Source organism: Rhineura floridana, chromosome 3 (assembly GCF_030035675.1).
Source record: "Rhineura floridana isolate rRhiFlo1 chromosome 3, rRhiFlo1.hap2, whole genome shotgun sequence".
NCBI lineage: Eukaryota > Metazoa > Chordata > Lepidosauria > Squamata > Rhineuridae > Rhineura > Rhineura floridana.
Window position 1 is genome coordinate 188,515,660 of NC_084482.1, and position 11,461 is coordinate 188,527,120.

Genomic DNA, 11,461 nt, shown 5'->3' on the forward strand with positions numbered 1-11,461 from the left:
CTTCAGGACTTCAGAGCATCCAATCACCTTTTGTCATTGTGACATAAGGTGATTGACAGGTGGATGGCCCCCACCCACCTGTCAAATTTGGCCTGCAAGTTTAGACTCTGATGAGGATCTGGCCTGTGGAGCAAAAAAGTTCCCCACCCTTGTCTTACAGCAATATTTACAATTAGAGTACTGACCCTGAGCCAACTGCTGAGATTAGGTAGTTTACTAGGCAGAAAACACAGGAGTAAAAAGGTCTACCAGATGGATCAGTGAGAGACTCCCAGTCTCCAACTCCATGTATCAAACCAGAATATAAGTACAAGAATTACTGTGCTGCATAATGAGTGATGATGATATTCTTCTTACAGTTCTTAACAATCAACAGCAGCATTTATTGCTATCTATTGTTAACATATTGCTTAGAGGTTTTTGTTCTACTAAATGGAATATAAATTTTGTTAATAAAATAAATAACATTAATAAACCCTGCATTACATTCAGATATTTTAAAACAGGTAATTTAAAAAGAAACAGCTGGTATAGCACAGTGGAGAGGAGAGCCTGGCTGGAAGTCCAGAGTCTGTGAGTTCAAATCCCCGCTCATGTCTCCTGGGTGTAAAGGGCCAGCTAAAGATCACCCCCACAGGGAGTTGCTCAGGGGTTACGTGCCCTGCCACCTGTGCAGCCGTGGGCAAGCTGCATAGTCCCAGGGAGCCCAGTTGTCCCCCAGGTGGCAGTTGCGGACAAGGAACGGGCTGGCTTGTGCAGCTGTGGCTAGCTGAGCAGGTCCTAGCCAGCTAGGGAGGACTAGCCTCAGAGGGAGGCAATGGTAAACCCTCTCCGAATACCACTGACCATGAAAACCTTATTCATAGGGTCACCATAAGTGGGAATCGACTTGAAGGCAATTCATTTCCATTTCAATTTTAAAAGAAAAACGTATTATATCAGAAAGTGGTTTTTTAAAAATTAAATCTAACTATTTATATATTGTCATCTTTTTATCCAACTTGAAGCGTGGCAGTGGAATCTGCTCTGGGTTTTAGTCTGAACTTTCAAGGAGTTGTTCAAGGTGCTTCAGCAAGGTGCTTCAGCAAGGTGCCCCACTAACATGGAGCCACCAGCTGCCACTGCTAGCCTCCCAAAGGGTTGCTCATACTTCCATAGAGAAATTTGACTCATATCCTGAGACTTACAACCTTGTCCCACGGGGTAAGCATGGTGGTTAAAGCTAAGAGGAGGCCTAAAGCTGATGCAACAGCCATGGTTTGGTTCCAGAAAAGGATATACCAGCAGCAACAGAGCAACAGTCTATTACATGCTACCTGATGATCAGGAACTCTGGTAAGGCATAGTTTGTGATCACAGGGAGGATTCTAAGAACATTCAGCTAAAAGTGCTTAGAATCTCCTGTTAGGCCTTTGTTCAGTCTCAGCACTTGGAGACGTGAAGGCTTGGGGAGGAAGCAGAAACATTCAGGGGGGGAACTATTCCCCCCCTTTAAAAAAAAAATTCAGGGGAAAAGCAAGAAAGAAAAAAGGGGGAAGCAATTTTCCCCCTGGATTTTCCCAGTTTTTCCCCAGGCCTTCACATCTGTAAGTATGAAGGTCCAAAGCTGGGGTGGGGAACCTTTGCCCTCTAAATGTTGTTGAACTACAACTTGCATCAGCCTTGACTAATGGCCATGCTGTCTGGGGCTGATGGGAGATGTAGTTCAGCAATGTCTGGTGGGCCAAAGGTTCCCCACCCTTAATCTAAAGTAAAGCCAGTGTGCTCAGCGACATTGGGGGCAGAGCTTTCATGCATGCCTCTGCCTTCTCCCCACTTTTAGCCCGCACCTGTCCAGGCAAACACCTGAATAGAGTGTTGGGTTGTGCTTTTCTATGTACACCACTTTATATTTGTCCTTGTTGGATTTCTTTATGTCATATTGGCTCAGCTCTTCCCACTCTTAAGATTAGTTTGAATTTGAGAACAGTCTTCAATGGCAGAGATGGGCAAAAGGCAGATCATGATCTACTGGTAGATATCAGGTGATCCCAAGGAAGATTAGCAAGGGTTTCCTACTTCCAATAGTTGAACAAGAGCAACAATCAAAGGCTTTCCCCCCCCTTCTTAATTACACCGCTGAAATCTAGAAGGCTGGGAAGGGGGCAGAGGAGTAGATTAATGTGTTGAAAGGATTTGTGTATGACAGAGGTGGAAGACCTGTGGCCTCTCCAATGCTGTTGGACTCCAGCTCCCATCAGCCTCAGCCAGTGCAGACCACTGTCAGGGATTATGGTAGTTTTAGTCCAGCAATGTCCGGAGGGCAACAGGTTCCCCATCTCTGGTATATGAGCTCCAGTTCAGAGATGGAAAACAAATTTCTGGGTTGAGCACATGCTCAGAGGCACCTTCTTTGGCAGTTCTTTTGTTCCTTTCTTGAACCACTAATTTTGCACCTGGTTCTGGTTGATAAACATCAAGGTTTTAGTGAAAAGAAAAGTAGATCCTGCAAGTATAAAGACTGCACACCTCCTGTCTACAACATTTGATAAATAAACTGTCTTCATCCATGCCATGAAATATTTGAAAGAGGGATTTTTTAAATGAAGAATGGGGGAGAATCTTCCTAATTAGTCCTCTTCTTTGACATTCTAATGACCAGGGTATGGTATAATTTCGACAAACTGTTATTCAGCATCACTGTGGCTCTTTTTCAAGAATCTGACAATGTCCTAGTTTTCAAAAACCTTAGTAGTATAGATAGATATACATAGGACACCGTTGAAGACTCTGTATAGCTTCTGGCTTCAAAGAATGCTCCAGTTTGACAAGTTATGGTCCATACCATGACTACAGATCTCTTTGCAATCCCATTTTATTTTTACCACCCTGAATTATTTGGTGTCATCGGCAAATGTGGCCACATCACTGCTCATCCCTAATGCCAGATAATTTACAAACAAGTTTAAAAACACCAGCCCCACTCCCAATACAGATCCTTGGGGACACCCACTTCTTACGTTTCCATGCTGAGAATGGTCCAGTTAATCCTACTCCCAATTTCCTGTTGTTAGATCTTGACGCACTAATGACTCATTATGGCTTTGGAGCTCCTCTGTACAATCATGAGGGCTAGAACCTTTTTAAAAAGAAACTAATAACTAAACAAACTGAGGCACTCCTCATTTTAGCAATCCTTTAATGTCACCATATATCCTGTTCCTTTCTCAATTCTTGTGCCAGCTACCCAGTTACTTAAGCCTACGTGAGATCAGGATTTTGACTCATCTGCCTTTCCTTTCATGTGACTTTTGCACAATCAATTGAATATTAATTTGGGGTGGAGTGAGAATTAGCACAGTGGGGAGCAGGAACCTCAGCATGTAGAGATGGAGGCAAGTGAGCACTTTTACATTATCAGAAGCAAAGAATCTAGTACCAGCAGGGCCACAGCCCTTCATATCTGATGAAGTTAAGTATGCCTCCCCTGTGAAGAACAGGGTATACATTTTTAAATAAATGAATCAGAACTGAGATGAGAGGGACAGCTTTATTGAGGAACAATCTAATAAAGTCACAATCCAAGACCTTTAAATGACAGGAATCAATTTAATTTGCCCACTAAAAACGCACAGAGAGACTCATTGGCTGACTAGCACAAACCATCAATTCCTCACCCTCACACTAACACAATACATTGGCCCCCAGTCTTCCAGATTTTCTCTTCTGTGGTAGAGAGGCCCTATAGGACAGAAGGAACAGGTTTCAATAGGCTGATACAACAGTGTCAAAGCTGGAACAAGAGGCATAACAGAATTAAGCCTGAGATAATATGTGCCTTGTATGTTATACCGTAGCCTTAAAAAGCAGATGGGAGAGAAAATCAATTATTTTTGACGCAGGGTGCAGAACCTGTTGCTCCTCCAGATGTTGGGCTTCATCTCTCATCAGCCCCAGCTAGCATAGCCAATGGCCAAGGATAATGAGAGTTGTAGTCCAACAGTATCTGTTGGGCCACAGTTTGCCCATTTCCGTTGCTGTTATTTGATTTCTTACCTGCCCTTGACATAAGGTCCCAGGGCAGGTTACTTAGAATTTAAAAGTAATTATTAAAAACAGTTTAAAACAAATAATAGTTGTAAAAATAGGGTGGGTCCTGAAAATGTACATCTCAGGTTACGGCTAAGGTACGGAGGTGCGTCTTCAGCATAGGATGGAAACTATATAATGAAAGTGCCAGACTTCACTATCCAGCTCATGATAGCAAAACTGTCTCTGTTGGGCACGTTGCTGTTAGCAGAGACATTTCCACAACATTTACAGATATATGTTCAAATACCTGTAGTCAGGACATTTTTAAAATTATTTTCTGGTGTTAAAGTGGCAGGTGAGTCTGGGGAGATTTCTGTAATCTGTGCCGTAGCTCACTTGCTTGAACCATTTGCATCTGATTTTATCGTATGCAGTGTCGTTGTGGTGCACCTTGACTGCTCTTGCTCTTTTATTTCTGATGCAATCAGTCACATGGATGATGTAGTCTGTTTATTTGGATATGTAAAGGCATAGGAAATGGCCTTATCCTCAGTCAGCCCATTAGCCTATCTAGCTCAGCATTACCTCTGCAGTGGCTGGCAGCAGCCCTCCAGACGCCTTGCCCAGCCCTGTCAGCTGGAGATGCCAGGGACTGAACCTTGGACCTTAAAGCAAGGGCTCTATCACCATTTGGTCCTGCCTGACTGCGAACTTTGACCTGGATAGTCTTGCTGCTCTTCTAATGCTGCTGCTCTGTGACAGGTACTAGAAAGCCCAGGTTAAAAGAGATGCCTGAACTAATCTCCCTCCAAGGTAGATCATTCACTGGTTTCATCTCCTGCTAGATAAGTGTAAGTATACCAGGAGATGTTTAGGGAGATCTGTTATTAGTTTTGCTGTTGACTGCTGGTATATCCTTGAGAGAAGATTTATTGTTTTTATTTATTTATTTTCATTTTGTTCAACACCTCAGATATTTTCACCGTGTTTTTAACATGGAAATTACCATCTTAACTATCATAACAACTTACTCCCATGCAGTATTGTCCTCTGCCCTTCTATAACCTAATCATCCAAACCCAGAAACCATCACCATGTCCAGGGATAACTCAAAATAGCAGGGATGGTGAACCTGTGGCCCTCCCGATGTTGCTGGACTATAACTCCTGTCATCCCTGACCACTGGCTGTTCTGGCTGGGGCCGATGAGAGTTAGATGTCCCATCTGGAGGGCCACAGGTTTCCCCATCCCTGTAGTAAAGTTGCCCCATTCTAGTTCACCCATTGAGTACAGCCTGGGAGTAGCCAACCCACTGAGGTGCTCCATCCCTACCAAAGTAGCTTAATCAGGCATGGCTTAGGTTCTCTCCCCAGATGTTACTGGCCCAGGCTGAGCTTGGAAATGCTTCTGTCTTTCCACATGAGAGGGTCTGGCATGGCAAAGCTCCGCCTCTGCCACAGGAGTAGGGTTAGCTTGGGGAGCGTCTTGTGCTGCTGAGACGGGCTTCATGGTGTATCTGGTGCTGATGGTACGGCCGGACACGCACCGGTATTCTGCATGCTCTTTCCTTTCTTTCCCATTCTGACAGATGGTAAGCTCCACTGGCACTGAGGTGGTGGTCTCTTTCCTGACTACCTGAATACAGAGTTGGGTGCAAGGAGGGATCTTGGCCGGCAGCAGGACCTCCACCTTCTCACTGGTGGTGGTGCATTCATGCTTCCCTTTCTCCACCACAAAGACATTGGCACCTCCCACAGTGACCTGGAAAGAGAAGCCCAGTTTTAAGGATGTGGTATTGCTGAAGTGGAAGCTCTGGAAAACAGTGGCAGTGTACTCCCGGGAACTGTTGGCAGTGAACGCTTGCTCATATTCGGTGCAGTTGGTTCCCACAATCTCATCGATCAGAATATCCTTCTCGGCCTCCACTTTCTTCTGGTCCCACATGAGTTTAGCTGTGATGATGGGCCGGCCGGCCTGCAGGGGCTGCAAGTGGGATACGCTGTCATCAAAATTGAGCTCTGTTTTATAGTCATGGATGCGCTCCTCAGGCCAGGCAATGTGATACCATCCACCACGGTTTGGGTGCTTATACAATAGCCAGACACCACTCTGCACCACATGGGAGGAGACGCGATCGTTGAAGTAACCGTAGGTGAGGTTAGTCTCTTCGTTCACCACTTTGCTCTGGCCTTCATAGTTGGGGTGTTCGTAGAGGGTGATCTGAGGATCAGAGAGATCATGGTGCACCATTCGGAGGGATGAGATTTTGTTGCTCTTGTCAATCTCTCCATAATCCCCCTCCTCAAAAGCAAAGCCATCTCCCTCAAACTTGGCGGTTTTGTAGGCAACCCAGGGCTGTCCAATCACCTTCAAGGAGGAGATGCAGTCACCAAAATCTAGCTCATGCAGGTCAGGGATGTCACAAGTGAACTCTTTGCTGAGCCCCTCAAAATTAGACTTGTCGTACACAATTATTTTATTCATGCTGGAAGTTCTGGAGGACATCTAGACCTCTGCAGGAGTGTCTTCCAAGGCAAACGGGAATTGAAGAGGTTGTCTTGCCCAAGGCTCAGCTATTAGAAAGAAAAGTTGAGAGTTAAACATAAGAAGAACTGCTGCATCAGGCCAATGGCCCACCTAGTCCAGCATCCTGTCCTCACAGCAGCCAATCAGGTGCATATGGGAAGCCTGCAAGCAGAATTTGAGCACCACAACACTCTCCCTTCCTATGGTTTCCAGTTAATTTCTTGGTTCTACTGTACAAATTCCATATGGAAAAGGCCTTCGCATGCGCCTACATAATACTACTTTTCTCTCTTCCCCCAAATCCTTCTCCAAAATTATATTTTCTGTGAAACTTAGTCCTTACCCCAACTGAAATGCAGCCTAATTGAAACATACAGTTGCCTTTGCCCACATTCAGCTTCTTCTTATCTTTGCCTCCATTCTCTTCCAACCTCTGTTGTCTTTTCCTGTTGTCAGTAGGCAGACAGGATTAGCGATTTTATGGTGCAGCGGCATCGAGGCCACATGGCACCATACATAGAGATTATGTTTCAAACAGACATCTCCATTCAGTCCATGCATAAAACATTCTTCTGTCAACAAACCAGATCCAAACAGTTCCCATGGTCTTAAGTAAGGGTCAGCATGCCAATTTTAAAAACATTATTATCCTTTTAATGTGCAGATGACATTCAATTTAATGTCTCAATGAAGCTAGGCACCCACAGATCAGATAGCTGGATTCACAGACAAGTTTGGTGAGCATTTTGCAAAAATGTGGACACTCAGGAAACACAGATTGAACAGCAAAGAGCAGACTGCAAAGCAGTGGGAGGTCTCCCTTTAGCAGATTCCGGGAAGGATGGACTCTGTGTCTGATTCTTGGGACCAAACCACATGTGGTGACAAGAGATCCCCCGTGAGAAAAGGTTGCAACATTCGGGGCTTTTTAAGCAAGCACAGAGTGGGGAGGACATGATAAGATGTGTATAAGATTATGCACAGCGCAGAGAAAGTGGAGAGGGAGACATATTTCTCCCACTCTCATAATGCTAGAACTTGGGGCTATCTAAAGAAACTGAAGATTCAGGACAGACAACAGAAAGTACTTGGATGGCTTTAAAAGAGGATCCAACAAATGAATGGAGAATAAGGCTATCAATAGCTAGCAGCCACGATGGCTATGTTCTACCTGCGCTTTTGGAGGCAGTGTGCCTCTGAAAACCAGTTGCTGGGAACTGCAAGAAGGTCAAGCGGCTGTTGTGCTCAGGTCAGGTCCTGCTTATGGGCTTCCCATAGGCATCTGATTGGCCACTATGGGAACAGGATGCTGGACTAGATGGGCATTTGGCCTGATCCAGTTGGGCTCTTCTTATGTTCTTATGCCATGCTGCTTTTCTGATCTGAATTATCCAGTTGCACAGCAAATAGCAGCTTATTGCAGTGGTGGGAGGAGGAGAGACTTCAGGTTAGGACTGCTGAGCATGGGAGGGGACGGGTGGTCAGGTAACGGCATGCAAATAGTCAGAAACATCCTCTTGAGGGGACTACATGGAAACTATGAAGAAGGTGAAGGCTTACTAGCTCTTCCAAATGCTGGTGGGTCAGGGTGTGTATGTGTGTGTGTGGAGGGAGCCAACAGTGGATGGCTAGCTACCACCTTCTTGTGAGCTTCTTGGATCATGTTGTTAACCATTTTTTTGGAGACAAAAACAGCTGAACTCAGTACGCTCTTGGCAATTCTTCTCGTTTGCTAAAAGGATTCCCTCCGATATAACCCTGTAGAAGTGCTGTAACCTAATATATATCACAAGAGGGAAAAGCGATCTAATTCTTGTGACAGATGTAAAACCGTTTGCCCTGTGTTGCAATGCTTGCATTGAAACATGGATTTCTGTTGCTGTGCCACACAGACTCACAATAAATCACCTTTGGGCTCCAATGAAGCCAAACTTATTCCTTCTCAGCTGTCTAAGCCTCAAGATATCAGAGCCAGTTTGACCTTTCACACTACCCAAGCTGGTGCAGCGCTCCCCAACTCAGAGCTCATGCTCTGGACCAGTTAATGTGGGCATTTTTAGGTGGCAAGAGGTACTACTGGATGCAGGGTGTTGTCCCCACCGCTAGACAGACATGCACACACAGCACTCAATCTTTTGCACCCCTACAAAGTTTGGAAAATATGAGCAACAGGTATGGGAGAACACGAGGAAGGCGAAATCAGGATATGATAATGGTAGTGAAGCATTCAGATAACCATATGTCACTTGATCCAGAGGAATATAACATAACTATAGTTATTCAAGCCACTTTTACCGCCATAGAAAATGTCAGATATCTGTGGCCTCTTAACAAATGTATAGTGGCATTCTTTTTTGTGCAATAGAGCCCATATTATCCAATGTAAACAAAACAATTATTCTTAAAAGCCAATTGTTCTCAGGTCTCATTCACACTATTACAGAAAATCCAGGTTAAGTGGATCCACACAGCATTCATTATGTGGCTAAAGGGTCATGCAACTGCTGAACCACATGTTGAGCTCACACCTCAAAACAATATTTACTGCACTAATGCTCTTTGCTTTGGGCAGCTTTTCATCGGCTCAGTATATGTGGGTTAGATTTCAACTGGATATGTTCATGAGCAATGATGTGATCACTTCCCTGCATGAGCAGCAGACTCCTCAACTCTGCCTTAGTTTTCAAGATGCCAGTCTGGATGCATGAGTAGACCAGCCCATTGCTTCCTCTCAGCACTACCCACCTTGGCTGGTGCTCACCTGAGGGTGCTGAGAAAGCATGGCAGTGGTTACTGATGGTAGCTTCAAATAGGTCTTCCAGTAATGAACCTAATTACCAGTGGATTATCATCCCCAGAATTCCCACTCAGTTCCCTTCCCCAATTGCTCACAATCAAGCATTAGTCAAAGACTGAAAACAACAACAGAAAGGCAGACCAAAATGAAGCTGCTACTTCCTAAGTGCCTTCATCATTTGACACTTAACTCCTCCCATCCAGTGCACCATTTAAAATTATAGTTCGGTTCCCTACTTTTTTCCACTTCCTTTGGCTTCCACATAACTACAGAAGGCAGAGCTCAGCAACTGATTCTCTGCAACATTGCAGAGAGCTTCCCAGTGGTGTGTGTGGCCATAAAGTAACAGTGAAGTATACATGGTTCAATGCATTTCTTTGCAGGAGGACTGAGCAAAAAGCAGGCAAAGAGCAAGATTTAAAAAAACGATTTCCTGCATTTAACAAAGGCTCAGTGTTTGGTTTCCTAAACTTCTTTTCCTAAAGGTGTATCACTAATCACTCCCTCTAGTAGCAAACTCAGATGGTGAGTGCTGACAGGATGGAACCAAAACAGCATGCACACACACACACACACACACACCCAAAAGTGTGGTATGAGCATACTCGCAGGAAGCCTGAGTTTTGCAGTGAAATACATTTTTAAAAGCCTAGGGCTTTCTTAAATTTCTAAAAGTCCATTGAGGATTGAGAATGATCAGCAGTACTAGGACCTATCATATCCCTGTGCTATTCTCCCTTTCTTCCGCAAAACATGGTACCCAAAATGTTCTAATTGCTGTGAAAACTGAAATCAGAATTATCTACATCAAGGAAAATGTTTGTTTTTTAAGCGTGCAAGTTAATATAGAATAGTGATTAAGCATATCAACTATGGAACAGAAGTCCAAATTTCAGCCATGATCTCAATATGGGAGGGGTCATGCAAAACACAGTATCGCAGCTTCTCCATCCTGCAGTTTGTAAGATGAAAACAACACTGACCTGTGCTCAAAGGCTGAATCAAGATGCCTGTACCCAACACATTTCAGACATTGGAAAGAGTAGAATAATAAAATACCATTGTCTGGGTAAATGTTGATGGAATCTTAAGATTCCTTTGCCACAGAACAAATGATCCTGCTTGAAAACTACTAGGCTGTCGTTTTAGCTGACCTATTAGCAATCCATCTGTGTCATTAGCACAAAGTTAGCAGGTGCTCCTGCTGTGATAAGAGTCTACTACACTCTCTTTCCCCCCACACACCCTAAAAAAGCCAATGTCACATACCTGACAACGCACATCAATGGCTTTGTCTTTTACGATAATTGTTCCAGCACAAGTAGTGCTTATATCCCAGCGTTATGCACACACCCCTTTTAGTGGGGTACAGAAAGGTGGCTTTGATCTTGTCAGAACCTGAACAGAGAACTGCAAGTTTTATCTGCCTCACAACAGCAGCAAAGGCACAGCCTACACATCCTTTGGGGAGCTGGATCCTCCCTCACCCCAAGTATACAACATTCATGCCATACCACAGTCTTGTCCACTTCCTTATTAGGGTGACTTCCGCAACTTACTAGGTTTTTGCTCTAGTCAGATTTCTTAATTACTCCCACCACACAGTACCCTGATGTGAGTATTAAGGACAACTCCCTCTGGTTCCTAAACCTGTGTGCAACCCACACTTATAAGAACAGGTTAAATCAGTCTCTAAGAACAGGTTAAATCAGTCTCGGAGCTTTGCAACACAGCTGATCACTCCAGTTGTCTCCTCGTGTTGCCACACAAAATTAATTCCCTTCACACCGAGGGAAGCATTTATCACGCCAACTTAGAAGGAAGCAGAAAAAGCTTTATGCATATTTCCAGAATGGATTGAACAACTTTGCTACCCCTTAGATTGATCAGAGTTCCAGCATACACCTGTAAGTATTATACCATGGCATAGTGATTAAGTGTCAGACTAGGACCTCAGAATCCAGGGTTCAAATCCTTACTCAGCCATGAAGCTCCTTGCGCCAGTCACTATGACTCAGCCTAACTTCCATTTATTGAACAATAAGGAGCTTGACACATTTTTTGGTTCTGGGTGCTAAATGTGAAGGTGTTCATCAGCTGCCGATTAACTCCTGCAGCCACTGCCTT

General features: G+C 44.3%; 1 protein-coding gene across 5 annotated transcripts; it reads right to left on the reverse strand.

The window, feature by feature from the left end:
- Nucleotides 1–3,500: 3,500 nt before the first annotated feature.
- LOC133382389 (epidermal differentiation-specific protein-like) lies at nt 3,501–10,829 on the reverse strand. 5 transcript variants are annotated; one of them, XM_061622088.1, is made up of 3 exons: nt 10,604–10,829; nt 5,344–6,584; nt 3,501–3,721 (listed from the first exon to the last, which is right to left on the reverse strand). In XM_061622088.1, the coding sequence occupies exon 2, from the start codon at nt 6,514–6,516 to the stop codon at nt 5,368–5,370; it is 1,149 nt and encodes a 382-aa protein (XP_061478072.1). In that variant the 5' UTR covers nt 6,517–6,584; nt 10,604–10,829; the 3' UTR covers nt 3,501–3,721; nt 5,344–5,367. The 5 variants fall into 5 exon arrangements, with proteins under 5 accessions (XP_061478072.1, XP_061478068.1, XP_061478069.1 ...); XM_061622084.1 differs by having other exon boundaries at nt 3,501–6,584; nt 10,604–10,828; XM_061622085.1 differs by lacking the exon at nt 10,604–10,829 and adding an exon at nt 10,318–10,387 and having other exon boundaries at nt 3,501–6,584.
- Nucleotides 10,830–11,461: the final 632 nt, after the last annotated feature.